At 42.8% G+C, this 21,100-nt stretch overlaps 1 protein-coding gene across 1 annotated transcript; it reads left to right on the top strand.

Annotated features, from left to right (window-relative positions):
• Window positions 1-13,216: 13,216 nt before the first annotated feature.
• Window positions 13,217-15,683, top strand: LOC142196795 (galactose-3-O-sulfotransferase 2-like). Its single transcript, XM_075266775.1, has 2 exons — window positions 13,217-13,552; window positions 14,901-15,683. The coding sequence occupies exons 1-2, from the start codon at window positions 13,232-13,234 to the stop codon at window positions 15,681-15,683; spliced, it is 1,104 nt and encodes a 367-aa protein (XP_075122876.1). The 5' UTR covers window positions 13,217-13,231.
• The last annotated feature ends 5,417 nt before the right edge of the window (window positions 15,684-21,100 follow it).

Genomic DNA, 21,100 nt, shown 5'->3' with positions numbered 1-21,100 from the left:
TGTTCTAACAAGCCTCTCGGGTATCCCCTCGCCACAAATCTCCGTAATAAGGACTGGCTTTGTTTGTCAAACTCCACCAGAGACGAACAGTTCCTTCTCACCCGAAGGAACTGTCCCTTTGGTATTCCCCGCTTAAGTGGCAAGGGGTGATGACTTCCCCAAGCCAACAATGAGTTGGTCGCTGTTTCTTTTCGGAAGAGCGTTGTCTCCAACATACCCTCATCAGTGACAGATATGGTGATATCTAGAAAGGGAATCTGTTTTTCGTTCACGAAGGAGGTAAAGTGTAGGTTAAGGTCATTGTTGTTCAAATGGTTTACGAACTCATTGAATTGGTCAATTCCTCCCGTCCACACCAGTACGATATCATCTATATATCGTAACCATAGCTGTACATGCTCCGTCCACTTTTGTTCCCAGAATCCTAAATATAAGTTGGCATAAGTAGGCGCGGCGGGGCACCCCATTGCGGTGCCCCGCCGCTGATGATATATTTTGCCATCAAACAGAAACACATTATGTGTTAATGTGAATTCTAGGAGTTTCAATACCAAGTTATTGTGGTCTCTGAAGCGATTCCCCTGGGTCCCTAGGAAGCGCCCCACAGCTCCACACCCCTTGTCATGGGGGATGGAGCTGTAGAGCGCCTCCACATCCAAAGATGCAAGGACCGCCCCTGCTGGTATCTGGACGCCCTCCAAACAGCGGAGGACGTCCATGGTGTCCCGGACATAGGACGGGAGCGCAAGGACAAATGGGCGTAAGATTTTATCCAGATACTCGCTCACTCCCTGCGTCAACCCGCCTATGCCCGAGACTATGGGGCGGCCCTTGAGGGGGGATACCCTTTGTGAATCTTAGGTAGTGTGTAGAATGTTGGGACCCGGGGGTGTGTCGGGAGCATGTACAGCCATTCAGATTGTGATATGAGACCCTCTGCTTTCGCCTCATCCAATATCTCCTGCAGTTGTCTGCAAAATAACTCAGTGGGATCAGTGGGGAGAACCTGGTATCCCGATGTGTCTGATAAGATATTAAGACACATATTTATGTACTGTTCGCGATCCAAGACCACGAGGTTCCCCCCCTTATCTGATGATTTAATGATAATGGAGGTATCACCCTCCAGGGCACGCAGGGCCTTCCTTTCTTCAAAGCTCAGATTATCTCGCTTGAATGGCAGATTCTTAGATAATGTATCTAGTCCGGCCAGAACGAGTTTTTCAAACGCATCAATGAGCTTCGTTTCGCAAGGTGGTGGATTAGTCTTGTTTTTAACCCTTAAATTTGTTAATTGTAGCGACTCCATTTGCCCTTCATTTTCTCGTTCTAAACTTTCTAGAGCCCTAATACCAGGGAGGTCCGATATCTCCACCCCCAGGTCTTGTGCCTGCATTCTATTCACTGTGTTCATATACTTAGACCACCTGAGCTTACGAGTAAAGAGGATCGTATCCTTTACCCATTCGAAATGGTTATATTTGGATGAGGGTACGAAAGACAGTCCCTTTATTAAAACTGCATGTTCACTATCCGTTAGTGTGCAGCGGGAAAGTTTCACAATTCTTAGAGAGTCATCAGTTTCTATAACTGGGGTGGTGTTGGAGGAATAGTTAGAATATTCATATTAGGGGTGGGATATTCTTGTAATACTTATGTATGGAAATTGCTGAATCCTAACGGTTAATGATTACTCAATGACATACCCATATACGGTTACCGAACTAATGATTACTCTATACACCCATATACGCCTACTGAGAATTGGTATAATTATTATTATTATTGTTTATTTATTATTATTATTGTTTATTTATATAGCACCATTAATTCCATGGTGCTTTACATTTGGGGGTTACATACAATACACAAAATATACAGGTACATATCATACTAACAGTGATCGGCTGGCACAGTGGGGTAGAGGGCCCTGCCCGCGAGGGCTTACAATCTATGAGGGAAGGGGGTAGAGACAGAAGGAGAGGGGGAGACTGTACAGATGGCGGTGCGGTGATAGTGTTATTGGAGGTTGTAGGCCTTCCTGAATAGGTGAGTCTTCAGGGCCTTCTTGAATCCTGTTATTGTGGGGGTCAGTCTTATGTGTCGTGGTAAGGAGTTCCAGAGTATGGGGGATGCACGGGAGAAGTCTTGGAGACGGTTGTGTGAGGAGCGGATGAGGGCAGAGCGGAGTAGGAGGTCGTTGGAGGATCTGAGGTTACGTGTGGGCAGGTAGCGGGAGATGAGGTCAGAGATATATGGAGGGGACAGGTTGTGGATGGCTTTGTATGTTAGCGTTAGTAGCTTGAACTCAATTCGCTGGGCTATGGGTAACCAGTGGAAGGACTGGCAGAGGGGAGCAGCCGATGAGGATCGGGGGGTGAGGTGGATTAAGCGAGCAGCGCAGTTTAAGGTGGACTGGAGGGGGGCGAGGGTGTTAGCTGGGAGTCCATGCAGAAGGGTGTTGCAGTAGTCTAAGCGGGAGATTATGAGGGCCTGGACGAGCATCTTGGTAGTTTCTGGGGTGAGGAAGGAGCGGATTCGGTGGATGTTCTTGAGCTGGAGGCGACAAGAGGTGTTGAGGGTTTGAATATGTGGTTTGAAGGATAGGTCAGAGTCCAGGGTAACCCCAAGGCATCGGGCCTGTGGGACAGGGGTAAGTGGGGTTCCATTAACTTTGATAGATGGGTCAGGTGGAGGGGCCATACAGGATGGGCTGAAGATGATAAACTCTGTTTTCTCCATGTTGAGTTTGAGAAAGTGGGAGGAGAGGAAGGAAGCTACGGCCGCTAAACAATCTGGAACTCTGGCCAGCAGGGAGGTAATGTCTGGTCCAGAGATGTATATTTGGGTGTCGTCGGCATAGCAGTGGTACTGAAAGCCATGAGATTCTATGAGTTGGCCCAGGCCAAGGGTGTAGATGGAGAACAGGAGGGGTCCTAGGACGGAGCCTTGGGGGACACCTACAGAGAGAGGGCGTGGTGAGGAGGTGGTGTGCGAGTGGGAGACGCTGAATGTGCGGTCAGAGAGGTATGAGGAGATCCAGGAATGGGCCAGGTCTGAGATACCAAGGGATGAGAGAATTTCTAACAGGAGGGAGTGGTCAACTGTGTCAAAGGCAGAGGAGAGGTCGAGGAGGAGGAGGACAGAGTAATGGCGCTTGGCTTTGGCGGTTAGCAGGTCGTTAGTGACTTTTGTTAGGGCAGTTTCAGTGGAGTGCCGGGGCCTGAAGCCTGACTGAAGTCTGTCAAAGAGCAGGTTGGACGAGAGATAGACATATAAGAAGACATGAAGATATAAGAAGACATGATGTATGCAATAAAGGTATGCTTCCACCCAGGTTCAATTTGTCTCTGTGTTGAATTCATCAGACTCAAGTCTTTATCTTTAAATTTGACTATCATCCAATATACTTAAGTGGTCCCATTGAGACCACCCCTGACACTATGAACAGATCATCAGCCCACACATGATTGCTGGCTATTGAGACTCTGTCCTGGCTAAGCTCTTCTCTTGCTATTGTATTGTATGTACTGACTTCTGACCTTTGGCTTCCCTTGTTAATACTCTTTTGGCCTTCGAGTTAGTTCTGTTTGTCTCTCTGGTTTGATCTCAGCTTGCTCAACAGGCAATTCCATAACAGTCAAATTATAAAGGAGGTGAATGGGCAATTATTTGCTGCTGTGCCTCCTTGAAATCTTGGGCCCTGGGCTACAATCCATTTTCCCCTCATTATAATCCACACCTGGGATGAGTTGTCCAATGTAACAGAGTAGGATTATCGGGTTTTAAATGAGACGGGCTATCTAAACCTACTGCATTATCTAATCTCTGGGAGGGCACATACTTAAAGAGAACCTTTCACCACCTTCAACAAGTCCCGCACTTATGTCAATTAATAGCTGCTGCTCCACTGATTCTGGAACAGTTGGAATTTTTTCTCTAGCCACCATTATTCCCAAGCAATCAATGTTGTTAGTTTTGGTGCCTTATATGCTATCTAGTCTCTGTACTGTCAGGAGGGCAGTGTAAGGCAGGAGCAGACAAGGGGTGTGATTCTGAGCTCTGACACTGGCTGCCTCTGATTGGAGCTCTGAATCACACCCCCTGCCTGACACCACCCACTTGACATTACAGAGATTAAATAGCATATCAGGCACCAAAACTAACTGTGATTGTTATATGGAAACAGTAGAGGCTAGAGAGAAAACTCCAACTAGGCTGGAATCAGTGGAACAGATTTTAACAGATACTAAGAATTGGTGGAGGTGGTGGAAGGTCCTTTTTAACCACCACTCCATTGAAACATCATCTATCAGCCATCTTAGTTCCCCCATTGTGGTGATTGGTTGGATCTACCAGCTGTCAGCTATCCCCTACGCAGGTGATAATTGCTTGTAATTGGAATTCACATGATGTGATATACATTTATGGGATAGTAGGAAAGTCTGTAATGTACAGCACATTGATGATACTAGCCCAGGAGCTGAGCGAACAGCAGTAGCAGGTATCAGCTCCCACCCTGATGCATTGCCTAACATTCAACTTCTCAGATGTTCCCATCAATAGCAACTGCAGAATGTAGGAGGTTCCTCACAATGGTTCCCCCCTCATTGATCCCCATGTGCCATGATTGGGGGTGTCAGTACATTGTGATGGAAGCTGGGGGTCTGATCAAAGTTCCTGAGTCTGCTATCATTGTTATGCAGGAAAGCTGCTAGCATTATGCAGACAAACATATCACAATGTGATATATTAATATTGCAATGTATTATAACTGTGATCAGAGGATTACATGGTTTTAGACCTCTACCTGGGCTATGAAAAAAAAAACATGAAAATGTTTTTAAAAAATACCACAATTCCCTTTACCTTTATAAAATGCATTAACATGGAAAATTTTAAAAACTTCAAAAAACTATACATATTTGATATTTCTTAATCTGTAACAAGACATAACATAAAACTGATATATTTTTTATACCACAATTTATATCAATTCATAACCAAAATGTGTGTTTGTCTATAGATGTTTTAATAACTTAATACCACAGCTGAATAGTACAGGTGGAAATAAGATATGTAATAAATCTTATTATAGAAATCTGTTTTCTTCTCCACTTTTCAGGCAATTATTTTCTCCATATTAATCTATGAAGATAGGAGGGGGATAGAAAAGACACTCAAATAATTGCTGCTATTCCCTACTTTTTAACACTGCTAGGTTGTTGATAAGAGACTGCTAGCACCCAGAATGAGGAAATAAATCAATTAACCAGCTGGCAGGTGAATCTTACTAAATCCGTATAGTTTGAGGCTGAATACAGATGAGTAGATGAATAGTGTGAGGCTGATGAGGATGAGGGTGCATCTGATACTCCGTTTTGTTCTGTAGACTATAGAGCAGATCCTATGCTTTTTCTGTGACATTGTAAAAGAAGAGAACCCCCCATTGAAGTCAGTGGGGGTGGAAGGCACTCAGATAACACTCCCTTGTCATCCAAGTGCATTCTGCTATGCACCCCCCAACTCGGCCCGCACACTTGGTCTTGTGCATGTAGCCTAATACTATGATGCACCCACTTCATTTCACTGCAGCTATTGTACTCACATTCCATTCAGCATAAAACACCATATTACATCTAAAACAACCAAAAGATACGTAGAGTCCTAACACACATGACCTGGCCTAAGTTTCACCTCTCTGTTCCTTCTTTCCCTTTCTGAAATTTCTCTACAAAGGTTTAAAACAGCAATAGTAGAAATAGAAGGAAGTGTTGAAGAGCTGAACCAATGAATTGTGTGCCGGGTGTGTTGTAGCAACAAAGAAGGAGTATTGGTATTCCAGAAATGTGTGATGATAGGTCAGTGATACACATCGCAAGGTGGCAGAACAGAGGGAACCACAATGGGAAGCTTACTCTGCTGGAGAGCTGCAAGGTATTGTACATATAGTGTCACTATACCATGTACACTAGATAGAATACTGTCATATTATTACATAAAATATTATTTTGTATATCTTCTCTTCACTTAGATTTATTTTTATCATTTTATTTTACAGTTTGTTTAATGCAACAAAACAAGAAAAATCAGTCATAGATCCGAATGTTGCGTCCTGTTCTCCGGCGTAGTAGCGCACTTCACTTACAGATACACGTAGCGGTTATAGAACAGTAGAGATGTTCACTTCACATTGGATACATTCTTTATGAAACACTATGTCATACTGGAAGCTTAGACCACTGACTACAATCTTTTCTTCTATTTCCCCAAGGTACGACTAAAGCAAAATGTATGGGTTCTTATAATACTATTTTGTAGTAGTAGTAGTAGTAGTAGTAGTAGTAATGGTAGTAATGGTCATTGTTTGCTATTTCTCCCTACATCACAGATGTTATATGCAGTAGGGCTTAGTAAGGCTTCACATATATGAATAGTGTGCTAGCCTACTGAATACTAGTATTAGCCTACAGTAAGTTATATATACTATGCAGTAGTCGCAGCAGTTGATCAGAGGGGGTGCCGGGTGTTGAACCCACTACATTCTGATATTGATATTGACCTATCTAAGGATAGGTAATTAATATCATTGATATTGTTTCAGCTGCGTTAAAAAACCTATGTAGTCTTATAGCAGCTCCAGCTCGAGCAGCACATATAGATCTAGATTACCTTGCCAGGATTCCAGATAAACATGACCCATAAGTTTAAGGGAGCATTCACACGATGTCACGCTTTGCTCATTCTGAACGTAAAATTAGTTCAGAATGAGCACATAAGAAGCAGCTCCCATTGATTTGAATGGGTGCCAGCATACGCGCGCTACCCATTGAAATCAATGGGAGGCTTTTTTCCCTATTGCTTTCAATATAATACTTGCGTATTACATTGAAAACAATAGCGGAAAAAGCCTCCTATTGATTTCAATGGGTAGCGCGTGTATGCCAGTACACCGGCACCCATTCAAATCAATGGGAGCTGCTTCTTACGCGCTCATTCTGAACAAATTTTACGTTCAATTCACTGACTGGTATTCTACTCAAAATATTTTGTATATACAGCTGAGGGAGTAGAAATAAAACATAACTTTTATTTTTTAATATATTAAAATTGTGCCCATTATAGCATAAAATATTCCAATAGGGAGATTCACTAACCAGTAAAGAGATTAGGTAGATATAGCTTCTATCTCTTTGATAAAGTGAAGCTCTCCCCTTTATCTTTCCAATTGGCAGGAAAAAATAGATAAGTATTCCATTTGTTCAGCAGGACTTGGAGGAGCAAGAGTTAATATGCAGCATTAGCTCCCAACAGTACTCAGAGGTCTGACCAGGTAATGATATAGCCAGTATACAATGGATAAGCAGCAGTCCTATCTATCCTCTGGTTCAATTTAAATGTATTGTAAGTCCCTGAACTATTACATGGAGAAAAAACTATTTCCTAATACCCTCTATACGTATTTCACTAGCTGATATTCTAGCTCATTAATTCCTTTTAAAGGAATTAATAGCGAAGGCTAGAACTTTTGAAAGTGAGTCTGACTATGAGAAGAGGGAAAAAGCGCTTCAAACAAATATTGAGTGTTTTACTTCAATGCTGAAAAGTAGGAAGCATCATCAGTTCCTGAGGGACTTAAATGAATTTAAAGAAAATAGAGCATATCAACAACTACAAATCCCAGCAGAAGTGGTAGTTTCAACTTCAGATGCAGACACCTCAGATACAGAAAAATCTAGACCTAGTTTTCCCAAGAATAGAAGGGGAAGGGGGAGGGGCAACTCTAGGCAAAAGAATCAATCCAGCAGAGATATTCGTAATGATAGACCTACTACTACAAAATCTGGTTTTTTATCAGAGGGAGCACAGATCACGAGTTATCTATTGAGAGGACGGACTCAACAAACTTAGATGAACAAATTAGTCAGATAGAGGTTGAGGGGAATGGGAATACCCTACAATTACCAACTAATCCTCCAAAAAATGATTTACTGATTATTAATTTATCGAAACGTCCTCTTTCTGACATTGAAAAAGAGGTCTTATCTAAGGGGCTATCATTTGTCCCAACGCCCAAATTTCAGGAATTTAATTGGGTGAAGGACATTATGCTCTTTACTCGAAAAGCAAGATGGGCTAAATTTATGTCCATTTCTAATAAACAACAATGTATGGAGTTGGGCATTAGTGAACAGGACCTCCCTGATATCACATTATTACACGCTTTTTGGGAGGAAAGTGAAGGAGCACCCATTGCATTCACCAATCTCAAACCAAAAAGTGTAAAAAATCCACCTCTCTTTGATACACGACATATAGATATTTTTGAACAACTCGTGACACAAGAACTCTCTGAATTGGGAGCCCGTCCTTATCATGTGAGAAACAACCTATCTAAGCAACAACTGGTAGCCTTGAAAAATCTGGAGGAAGATGATACAATTATTATAAAGGCAGCAGATAAGGGGGGGAATATTGTTATTATGGATAAATCCCAATATAAAACAATGTGCCTTGACCTTCTACAATACCCAGGGGCCTATAGAGTTCTTGACAGTGATCCAACCAATGAATTCTCTCTCAAATTGTGTGGCATTTTGGATAGAGCACTTAACGATGGTCTAATTTCAAGTAAGGAGTGGGCTTTTATGACTCCCGAAAAACCTATAATCCCGACATTTTATTGCCTGCCGAAACTGCACAAAGGGACCAATCCCTTAAAAGGGAGACCTATAGTATCTGGAGTGGGCAGTATTTCGGCAGGTATTGGTATGTACGTAGATCAAATCCTTCGACCATTTGTTACTTCCCTTCCGTCATATGTACGGGATACTCAAGATGTACTTAGACGGTTGGATGGAATTACATTACCAGCTGGCAGTCTTATTGCCAGTCTTGATGTGGAGGTGCTCTACAGCTCCATACCCCATGAACTGGGGTGTGGGGCTGTGGGGCGCTTCCTTGAGACTAGAAGTAGTCTTCATGCACAGCATAGCCAATTTGTCATGGATTTGCTTGAGTTCATCCTTAAGCATAATTATTTCGTTTTTGACGGCCGCTTCTTCCACCAGTCGGTTGGAACTGCGATGGGCAGTCCCGCTGCGCCAAATTTCGCCAACTTGTATCTCGGCTGGTGGGAGGAGCGGCTCGTCTTTGTTGAGGAAAATGAAATTTGGACATCTCAGATCCATGACTGGATTAGGTATATGGATGATGTACTGTTGTTTTGGACTGGAACGGAACAAGAGTTCTATACATTTGTGGAGTTGTTAAATAAGAACGGTATAAACTTGAAATTTACAGCTAATATTAGTAAAAGGGAACTCACTTTTCTTGACTTATCTATTATGATAGATGAACAGGGACATATTTCCACAAAAATTTTCAGGAAGGAAACAGCAACAAATAGCTCATTATCCTGGAACAGTTTTCATCCCCTTCCCCTCCGTAAAGGGATACCTAGGGGACAGTACCTTCGCATGAGACGAAATTGCTCATCATATTCAAACTTCCGTAAGGCTTGCGACGACTTGACTAATCGTTTTGTGGATCGTGGTTATCCATCTGAAGTGTTGCAGGAAGCCTTTAGACACGCATCCATACAAAATCGTACAGCTTTACTTAATCCTCGTCCAAAAGCCACAGGAGAGAATCAATTACGAATCATTGGTACATTCGACAATCAAAATTCTAGAATAAGATCAATCATCGCTAAACACTGGAATGTGTTGAGGTTGGATCCAGATATTAATGCGTTATTAACACCATCCCCCTCTATAACATATCGCAGGGGTAGAAACCTCCAGGACCGATTGGTCCATAGCCATCTGTCCCCAACAATACACACTACATGGCTTAATAAGCATATCCCAACGGGGAACTTCTGTTGTGGACATTGTAAAGCATGTGACTTTATCAAAGCAGGCTCTGTTTTTACTAGTGTCACTACAAAAAATTTGTACGATATCCGCAGCTTTATTAATTGTCAGACCTCTGGCCTTGTGTATATGGCCACCTGTGGATGTCCTAAGAATTACGTGGGGAAAACACGCCGCAAATTTTGCAGGCGCATTCTAGACCATATCGGCAATATTAGACGGCGGGAGGACCGTACCCTCAGCCGTCATATGTGGGAGGTTCATGATGGGAATCTTCAAACATTGTCTTTTCAAGGGATCGAAGTAGTACAGGCGAATCCTAGAGGGGGGGATTGGGATAAAAAGATTTTACAAAAAGAGGCAGAGTGGACATATAGACTTAAAACCTTGACTCCACTAGGGCTTAATGAGAATATCAATTATAGTTGCTTTATATAGTTAAAATGGGGTATAGTGTTGTGGTTTGTGGTTTTTGATAAAATTAATATAGATCTGAATAGAGAACTCGTGTGTGTGTGTGTATATATATATATATATATATATATATATATATATATATATATATATATACCATAACTCACTATAGACTTATTTATAGCCCCTATGTGTTTTACTATAGATATTCTATGTTTACAGCCTCTAATTGTCTCACAATAGGTTAATATCGCCGCAGTTTTAATATCAATGTTGCTATATGATTACTACCCCCTCTCTGTATCATGGATGCCCTAGTATTAATAATACACTGAAGAGATTCTAACAGAAAACATTTATTCTCTAGCTGGGACTTGTGGTTCGCCAGCTAGACTTGCATATGTCCATAGGAGCACTAATGAGAGTGCCTCCACGCCCCCTGAGCGTCATATGACATCTACGTGGGTGTAATCCTTTGGAATCACGTGATGCCTGCATGGGCGTTGACTGGGGGTGTGGTTAAGCTTTAAAAGGCTTGACTGCCGGCGCGCTCGCTGGCAGTCTAACCTAATACCACGCCCTACCACCAAGGACGTGGGAAGTGCAGTTTTCACTGCAGCTTTCATCTTTCCTTAGAAAAACCTCCTGATGAGCTAGAATATCAGCTAGTGAAATACGTATAGAGGGTATTAGGAAATAGTTTTTTCTCCATGTAATAGTTCAGGGACTTACAATACATTTAAATTGAACCAGAGGATAGATAGGACTGCTGCTTATCCATTGTATACTGGCTATATCATTACCTGGTCAGACCTCTGAGTACTGTTGGGAGCTAATGCTGCATATTAACTCTTGCTCCTCCAAGTCCTGCTGAACAAATGGAATACTTATCTATTTTTTCCTGCCAATTGGAAAGATAAAGGGGAGAGCTTCACTTTATCAAAGAGATAGAAGCCATATCTACCTAATCTCTTTACTGGTTAGTGAATCTCCCTATTGGAATATTTTATGCTATAATGGGCACAATTTGAATATATTAAAAATAAAAGTTATGTTTTATTTCTACTCCCTCAGCTGTATATACAAAATTTTACGTTCAGAATGAGCGGAGCGTAACATTGTGTGAATGCTCCCTAAAGGTGAGATATTTGTCCTACAACATAGGTCCATTCTGCCCACATTTAGTGACTACTTTAACTTATATGACCAATAGAAGCCTTATATCTGGTAGTTTTCTGATTTTAAGTTTCCTTTATGTTTCTGGCAATCTTATAGTTATAAAGTGACTCCATTTTTAAAGAAGTCTGGTAAAGAAAATTATGTCCTTGTGTGGCGTCTACTGTTACTAAATAACTAACTGACTGTTTTAGGGCCCATTCTCACGAAGTAACGCACCGCTCATTCTGACACGTAAACAGTTACAGGAGGAATCTAGCCTCTTGCCCGTGGAGACTCTGATCCTGGTGGAGGGGAGCCGCATCATGGCGGTGCCCATAGCTATGTATACAGCGCTCATTGAGTGCTGTGTACACAGCGATCAGGAAAGTCAGAGATGATAGTAAATCATCCTTGCCTTCTCCAGGGGAGCTCCTGCTGTAGATACAGCCGGATCGCCATTTCAGCAGCCGCACAATTTCATGCAGCTGCTGAGAACTGCAATTACATACTGGTACGTCTTTGCAGAACAAGAAAGAAACTGCTCAGACATATATAGTCTATGGGTGGTCCGGAAGAGGTTACTTTTCTTTCTAAAATTACACTACACTTCTCTCATCAATTTTCTTTTCTACAGAAACTTCAATTACCTTCAGCTGGTATATACTATCGCCATCTTCTTTGGACTAGCATTGATCATCTTACAATTATATGACATCAAAATCCAAAAAAGGTAAGAGCCCGTTCCAGAAAACATGGCTATGACATTATTTTCATTCTCATTCCCCAGTTTGTGTCATTTTATTTCTTTATAGTGACTTAATATTCATTTTTACCTAATTTCTATGAATGGAGTTCACATGCAGTATTCTAGTCAGTACACAGGAAAGCTATTATAGTATATGTGGGTGTCCTAATCCCCTTCATACCTACGGCCTCTTCCACACGTCCAGCTCAGGAAATTCAGTCCATGTATCAGAATATGTTATTATATATACTTATCAAGCAAAACTTTTGAAGTGAGTAACAGTGATTAACTCATGATAATGGCTTCTGTGATGGTAAATGACTAGGTTAGAATATCTCCAAAAAAGTGAGACTTGTGGGATGTTCCCAATAAGTCATCCAAGGAAGGACAGCCAGCATACTGGCAACAGTATCATGAGTGACTCAAGCTCACCTGCTAAACTTACTTCTGCCAACCCTTGTGTATACGTCTGCTTCTCTAGCCACAACTTGTCTTTACAGTGCTTCACAGTCTATGCTGTGTATCTTTATGTGCATAAATGTCTGCATGCCTTTCCAATTTCTCAGTTGTCTGCTTCTTGTATGTATTCCTGCTATCCTTCTACCATCTATGTTTATGTTTGACGCCCCAGTCATGTCTGTAATTGTGTGGATGTGTTTGTCCTTCCTTTATCTGACCTGCTTCCATGTCTTTGTGAACAGATATGTCTGTCCCTTATGTATGTTTTGCCTTTGGACTTCTGCTATATACAGTGGCGTAACTAGGAATGGCGGGGCCCCATGGTGAACTTTTGACATGCCCCCCCCCCCCGACCGACACCGAAGACTCTGACCGACCACCTTCCGCCTCTGCATTCTATTATGCTTCATAGTGGATTGGTTGGTAGGAAATTTTTGACAAATACGTATTATTCCATTTGAATAGATCTCCCCAACCACCACACATATGTGAGGAACACAACATTGCCATTTTATCAAGGCTGACAAAGGCTTTCGAGGATGAACTCCTGGAAGCAGACTGGAAGGAGCTGCTACAAATGGTGGAAAGGTGGTGGAAGCAGCGGAAAGGAGACCTCAGCAATGAACCCATTAACCAGATACCTTACACAAAAAGAGGATCCTGCGAGCCCCATGCAAACATCTTCCTCTTGAAAACACACAAGACAGCCAGCAGCACCGTAATGAATATACTCCTCCGTTATGGGGAATTTCATAACCTGACTTTCGCTTTCCCCAAACAAAACTACCAGTATATGTATCCTGAATACTTTTCAGCACAGAACGTGTATGGTTTCTCGTCAAGGAAACAGCAGGAATTTAATATCATGTGCCATCATATGCGCTTCTCTCTCACAGAGGTACTGTATCTCTTGTCTTAACATGACGTCACATTACTACAATAACAGTATATAGATCTAATAGGGATTGAGCTACTCATTCTGGGCCTAGGAGTCCAGTGGGCGGTGATTGAGTATGCACACACAGATAGCTGCCAATCACTGAATAGGACCGCCCACTGGACTCCCACATCCAGAATACGCAGAGGGTTTAATAAATAAAATACAGATTATACGGAATTATTTTCCACAACATTATACATTAATCTGTCCAACTCCGCCTTCCTCCTTTAGCCTGTAAGTAGAAGTCAACCCCATCTACAAAATAGCTTTTGGTGGAGCACTTTGTTAAGTCCTTGCCCAGGATTGGCCTGTATAGCAGTCATTGCAGCTTCTAGAGGCGAATACTGTCTGAAAGACAGAACTCAGTTGCTATTTGTTGTGCCATGAGCGTGCGCACTGCAGCTAGATGCCTAGTAGTCACGCCGCACGGGAAAGTTCCCATATAGAAAGAATGGTTTCCCATGCCTTTGAGTCTTCCAGCTTGTGTTCTGTTGCGATCATTGTAGCTACATATTGGTGCAGTGCCAGTTGGGGAGAAGAGGCTAACTCTTGCCAAACGAGAGCTTAGTGTGTGCCTCCAAAATGATACCTGTAGGAAGGGAGTACAAACTCTTGTGTCAGTAGTGGATTATAGTATGGCCTTTTTGAGTGGCCTTCAGGGCCCCAAAGCTCCTGGGGGGCCTATGTCCACACAGATCTCTCACCAACAATAACAAATGTATGTCAATTTGAAGCGGCCTGTGGTGGCAGTCAAATTTTCCATGAACCTGTAAATACATGGACAAATGAAACTAGTCTTTCCACAAGTATCATTGCTGTTCCCTGTAGAAATTGCTTTCGGCTACTCTCATCTGATCCCTGGGTTTAGCTCTATCTAAGGTGATTGTAACGCATTGCATGCACAATGTATGAGCCCAACCTAACACCGGGGATTGATTGAGAATGAACATTTCTATGAATTCTCATTCAGCTGATAATCAGCTAAACAGGCCCTGGAAACTTTAGCCTGGTGGAGGGGCCCAGCCAATGGTAGTCACTACTCTAATGGTCCAGTTGTTTAGTCTTTGGGTAGGTCAGGTTAACAAATGGTACATGAACATGTTATTGGGCGTAGTTGGTTGCTGTGACCGTTACTCAGCCTGCAGATTGTGCTACATTTCCAACAATATGGGTTTCTTTCAACTTCAATAAAGTGCAACTATAGTCTAAGCCATATCTGTCCATGGAGATATAACTTAATATTGACCTCTATTTGAAAGGTACATTTATTATAGTAAATGATAAATTATTGTATTATGTATTACAGGTAGAAAAGGTCATGCCCAATGATACCTTCTATCTTACCATTCTGCGAAATCCAGTCACCCTGATGGAATCTTCCTTTGCCTACTACAAGCATGCCAATTCTTTCTACAATGCTACAAATATAGAAGACTTCTTACACAACAAAACTAAACTATATCAGGGTAATGAATCGGACAGCGCTTATGCTAAGAATCTAATGACTTTTGATCTTGGTTTTAACCACAATGGGCCTGAGTCATTGAAGCACTTTAAGCTGTTCTATCAAGCTGTAGACACCATGTTTGATCTGGTCTTGATAGCGGAATACTTTGATGAATCTTTGGTGCTCCTCAAACATGCCCTCTGTTGGAGTTTTGATGATGTCCTGTCTTTTCCTCTTAATTCTAGAAGCAATACCAGTAGACATGTTCTTTCTGTTGAGACTAAAGAAAGAATAAAAAGCTGGAACCAGCTGGACTGGCAGCTGTATATGTACTTTAACAATTCATTTTGGGATAATGTGGAGAAGTTTGGAAGGGAACGTATGAAGAATGAAGTAGAGGAACTAAGAAAAAGAAGAGCACAGATTTCGGAGAAATGTCTGGATGACCAAGTGGAACCACATCAACTGAAAGATAAATCTATTGCTCCGTATCAACCCAACTCAACTAGGATTCTTGGGTATAACCTGAAGTCAGGGCTAGACGGAAATGACCAGCTCTTGTGTCATAGACTTGTCCTTCCAGAAATCCAATACACTAATCTGTTGCATGAGAAACAATTTGGAAATAAGACTGTAACATAGCACGTCATTATAAGAAATCAATGATGTAAAATAAATTTGCTTTATTATTCTCTGGATGTAGAATACATAGACAACTATACACTAAAACCTCTATGAAAGGAGGCCCTCCTAAACACAACGACCAATATACATAGGACATAAGGGGATAAAAATCTATTACAGATAAAAAAAATGTTTAAGCAATACAGATGATGATCCTGAACAGGTCCATCAAGTCCAACATACAGTATGATTCTACAATGTTCATCCTGATGAAGGCGAAAGATCCATGTGGCTCATGCTACTCCTCCATACTAGGGGTAAAATGTCCTTCTCCCTCCAAACATGACATTCAAAATAAATATCCGGATTAAAGTACGGCCCCAAAATTCCCATAACGTGATTTTTTTTTTTTTTACTTTTAAGAAAGTCATCTGCCCCCTCTCTTAAATTTATGCAATTTATCCATCATCAAAAGATCTTTTACTAGTCCTTCGGTCTCACTGCTCTTATGGTAAAGAGGTCTTGCCTATTACAATGGTCTTCTCAAAGAGTTGGTCTTCTGGAGAGGTTTCACCATGTACATTATGGATCCTAGGGAATTGGATTTCAGATAGAAATGTAATTGTCACCGATGACACAATATATTAGTGTCAATGATGTTTTTTTAATTTGCTTATTTATTTTTACTCTGCTCATTATTTCTATAGTCGATCAATACACGATTTACTCATTGCTCAAGTTTTATCTATGTTTACTACTCACAGCGTACCTCCAATTATAAAACAACTTTTCAGAAATGAATAGCAAATAAAAGAGACTTTATAATAATACTTATTAAAGAAATCTGCTTCCTTTTCCTCTTATTGAGCTGCTCAGTATACATTTCCCATTGCGGTTACCACCACAGTAAACAGCTCCCCCTCCAGTTACTTCCACAGTATTCACCTCCCTTTTCAGTTGCTCCCACATTATTCTCCTCCCTCTCCAGTTGCCCCCCTAGTATGATGGCTCAAACAAAAAAAACTAATACTCACCTTTCCCGTTCCCCTGCTGTTTTCGACTGTTTCCTGCTCCTGGAGCCTTTAGCAAGCAGAAGGCGTGATGTACAGTAAGTGATGTCACTACATTTTACTTCCTGCTCTCAAGACACCGGGAGCAAGAAGCAAGAGCCAAATGGTGAATCACATAGAGCGGACACAGATGAGTTAAAGTCAGGACATAAGGACATATTTCCTGCTGACTGGAACAAAGTGCTTCAATATTTTATTCTAAATACATGAAAATGGTTGCATATATGTACACAACACAGCCTCAAGGTTCTTTTTAAGTCAAGAAAGATATTGTGTGTATATAATTCATAGAGAGGAGAACAAAAACATCAAGCTGACATGTCCTAGAGGAGACAAATGGTCTCATAAACACAAGTAACACAATGTAACTGTCGACAATTGCTGGTGATCTCAAAGAATATTTGCTGTTAGTCCACCCACTTACCCATACTAGAAGAGAAATATTACTTTGTGACTTATGTATGAACTATTTTTAAACAATGGCTTTCATGTTCTATATTGTATTTGTGTTATTTGTACTTCTCACGGCTTGGTCACGTATCCTATTCAGGAAGACATTCCATTTATAGTTCAGGAAAGTAACTTAGCAAAATATGATCTGCAAATCCCTCCTTGTTGGTAACTGTTGGTAACAGAAACACAAAGTACATGTTTACAGTGGCATCATACCTCCCAAGGACAGACGGAGGGACAAAATGTGCTATGCACACCATAGAAAATTTAGCTCCACCCACTTCTATGTTGACACCGCCCATTCTCATCTATTTTTCCATGTGCCTCTACACAGTCATCCTAACATTATATGCCCCCACATTATAATGTTCCTCTTCAATTACCCCACAAAATTAAGTCTCTCTCCTCGTGCCCCTTTTTAAACTGGTGAAAACTAGAAGCAGACAATAAACTGGAGCAGTTGGAGGCTGACATTAAATAGTGGAGCTAGTTAGAGGAGGACATTAAACTGGGGCAACTAAAGGCAGACATGCCCCCCTCCAGCTGCCTCCCCACAGTTTAATGTCCTCTTCCAGTTGCCCCCAGATTAATGTCACCCTCCATCTGTCCCCCAGTTTAATTGCACCCTTCATCTGTCTTCAGTTTAATTGCCCCCTACATCTGCCCCCAGTTCTCCTCTCTTGCCCACACATGCTGTTTCTTCTCTCCGACTTACCTTCCATTAGTCTTCATTCCCAGCAGCATCACACTGTCCTGTAGTGTCCAGAATAGCTCCGCCCACACAAGTCTAATCACATGATCATGACGCCATAAAAGGTCCATTAGCCCACTAGGATTAGCATCTACCTTTACCCTTCCCTAACAAAGTTTGTTAACAGCAAAACACTTTAGGGGCATAACTAGAGATGAGCGAACACTAAAATGTTCGAGGTTCGAAATTCGAATCGAACAGCCGCTCACTGTTCGTGTGTTCGAACGGGTTTCGAACCCCATTATAGTCTATGGGGAACATATACTCGTTAAGGGGGAAACCCAAATCCGTGTCTGGAGGGTCACCAAGTCCACTATGACACCACAGGAAATGATGCCAACACCTCTGGAATGACACTGGGACAGCAGGGGAAGCATGTCTGGGGGCATCTAACACACCAAAGACCCTCTATTACCCCAACATCACAGCCTAACAACTACACACTTTACACACTCAATACCACCTCTCTGACAGTAGGAAAACACCTTGAAACATGTGTATTTGGCACTTGCAGTGAGGAGAGCTTGTCACCAGCAGTGAATTTGGCCCTTGTAGTAAGTTGAGGTTGGCACCAACATTTGTTTTGAAAATCAGGGTGGATTGAGCCTCTAACCAGCAGAGTTTGGGCAAATTCATGGTGGAGGGAGCCTCTAAAAACCCCAGTTTGGACCAATTCATGGTGGAGGGAGCCTCTAAAAACCCCAGTTTGGACCAATTCATGGTGGAGGGAGCCTCTAAAAAACCCAGTTTGGACCAATTCATGGTGGAGGGAGCCTCTAAACAGCCCAGTTTGGACCAATTCATGGTGGAGGGAGCCTCTAAACAGCCCAGTTTGGGCAAATTCATGGTGGAGGGAGCCTCTAACCAGCCCAGTTTGGGCAAATTCATGGTGGAGGGAGCCTCTAAAAACCCCCGTATGGACCAATTCATGGTGGAGGGAGCCTCTAAACAGCCCAGTTTGGGCAAATTCATGGTGGAGGGAGCCTCTAACCAGCCCAGTTTGGACCAATTCATGGTGGAGGGAGCCTCTAAAAACCCCAGTTTGGACCAATTCATGGTGGAGGGAGCCTCTAAAAACCCCAGTTTGGACCAATTCATGGTGGAGGGAGCCTCTAAAAACCCCAGTTTGGACCAATTCATGCTGGAGGGAGCCTCTAAACAGCCCAGTTTGGGCAAATTCATGGTGGAGGGAGCCTCTAAAAACCCCAGTTTGGACCAATTCATGGTGGAGGGAGCCTCTAAAAACCCCAATTTGGACCAATTCATGGTGGAGGGAGCCTCTAAACAGCCCAGTTTGGGCAAATTCATGGTGGAGGGAGCCTCTAAAAACCCCAGTTTGGACCAATTCATGGTGGAGGGAGCCTCTAAAAACCCCAGTTTGGACCAATTCATGGTGGAGGGAGCCTCTAAAAAACCCAGTTTGGACCAATTCATGGTGGAGGGAGCCTCTAAACAGCCCAGTTTGGGCAAATTCATGGTGGAGGGAGACTCTAAAAACCCCAGTTTGGACCAATTCATGGTGGAGGGAGCCTCTAAAAACCCCAGTTTGGACCAATTCATGGTGGAGGGAGCCTCTAAAAACCCCAGTTTGGACCAATTCATGGTGGAGGGAGCCTCTAAAAAACCCAGTTTGGACCAATTCATGGTGGAGGGAGCCTCTAACCAGCCCAGTTTGGACCAATTCATGGTGGAGGGAGCCTCTAAAAACCCCAGTTTGGACCAATTCATGGTGGAGGGAGCCTCTAAAAACCCCAGTTTGGACCAATTCATGGTGGAGGGAGCCTCTAAAAAACCCAGTTTGGACCAATTCATGGTGGAGGGAGCCTCTAAACAGCCCAGTTTGGGCAAATTCATGGTGGAGGGAGACTCTAAAAACCCCAGTTTGGACCAATTCATGGTGGAGGGAGCCTCTAAAAACCCCAGTTTGGACCAATTCATGGTGGAGGGAGCCTCTAAAAACCCCAGTTTGGACCAATTCATGGTGGAGGGAGCCTCTAAAAAACCCAGTTTGGACCAATTCATGGTGGAGGGAGCCTCTAACCAGCCCAGTTTGGACCAATTCATGGTGGAGGGAGCCTCTAAAAACCCCAGTTTGGACCAATTCATGGTGGAGGGAGCCTCTAAAAACCCCAATTTGGACCAATTCATGGTGGAGGGAGCCTCTAAACAGCCCAGTTTGGGCAAATTCATGGTGGAGGGAGCCTCTAAAAACCCCAGTTTGGACCAATTCATGGTGGAGGGAGCCTCTAAAAACCCCAGTTTGGACCAATTCATGGTGGAGGGAGCCTCTAAAAACCCCAGTTTGGACCAATTCATGGTGGAGGGAGCCTCTAAAAACCCCAGTTTGGACCAATTCATGGTGGAGGGAGCCTCTAAAAACCCCAGTTTGGACCAATTCATGGTGGAGGGAGCCTCTAAAAACCCCAGTTTGGACCAATTCATGGTGGAGGGAGCCTCTAAAAAACCCAGTTTGGACCAATTCATGGTGGAGGGAGCCTCTAAACAGCCCAGTTTGGGCAAATTCATGGTGGAGGGAGCCTCTAAAAACCCCAGTTTGGACCAATTCATGGTGGAGGGAGCCTCTAAAAACCCCAGTTTGGACCAATTCATGGTGGAGGGAGCCTCTAAAAACCCCAGTTTGGACCAATTCATGGTGGAGGGAGCCTCTAAAAACCCCAGTTTGGACCAATTCATGGTGGAGGGAGCCTCTAAAAAACCCAGTTTGGACCAATTCATGGTGGAGGGAGCCTCTAAACAGCCCAGTTTGGGCAAATTCATGGTGGAGGGAGCCTCTAAAAACCCCAGTTTGGACCAATTCATGGTGGAGGGAGCCTCTAAAAACCCCAGTTTGGACCAATTCATGGTGGAGGGAGCCTCTAAAAACCCCAGTTTGGACCAATTCATGCTGGAGGGAGCCTCTAAAAAACCCAGTTTGGACCAATTCATGGTGGAGGGAGCCTCTAACCAGCCCAGTTTGGACCAATTCATGGTGGAGGGAGCCTCTAAAAACCCCAGTTTGGACCAATTCATGGTGGAGGGAGCCTCTAAAAACCCCAGTTTGGACCAATTCATGGTGGAGGGAGCCTCTAAAAACCCCAATTTGGACCAATTCATGGTGGAGGGAGCCTCTAACCAGCCCAGTTTGGACCAATTCATGGTGG

This window comes from Leptodactylus fuscus, chromosome 3, assembly GCF_031893055.1.
Source record: "Leptodactylus fuscus isolate aLepFus1 chromosome 3, aLepFus1.hap2, whole genome shotgun sequence".
NCBI classification, from domain to species: Eukaryota; Metazoa; Chordata; class Amphibia; order Anura; family Leptodactylidae; genus Leptodactylus; species Leptodactylus fuscus.
The sequence above is the reverse complement of the archived record's forward strand: the minus strand, read 5'-3'. Positions and strand labels throughout refer to the sequence as shown.

What these genes read in the sequence shown, in the direction of transcription:
- LOC142196795 (XM_075266775.1), top strand. Translation starts at nt 13,232, where the DNA reads ATGGTGGAAAGGTGGTGGAAGCAGCGGAAAGGAGACCTCAGCAATGAA. An exon ending in TGCGCTTCTCTCTCACAGAG is followed by an intron (nt 13,553 to 14,900) that starts GTACTGTATCTC and finishes TATGTATTACAG; the next exon opens with GTAGAAAAGGTCATGCCCAA.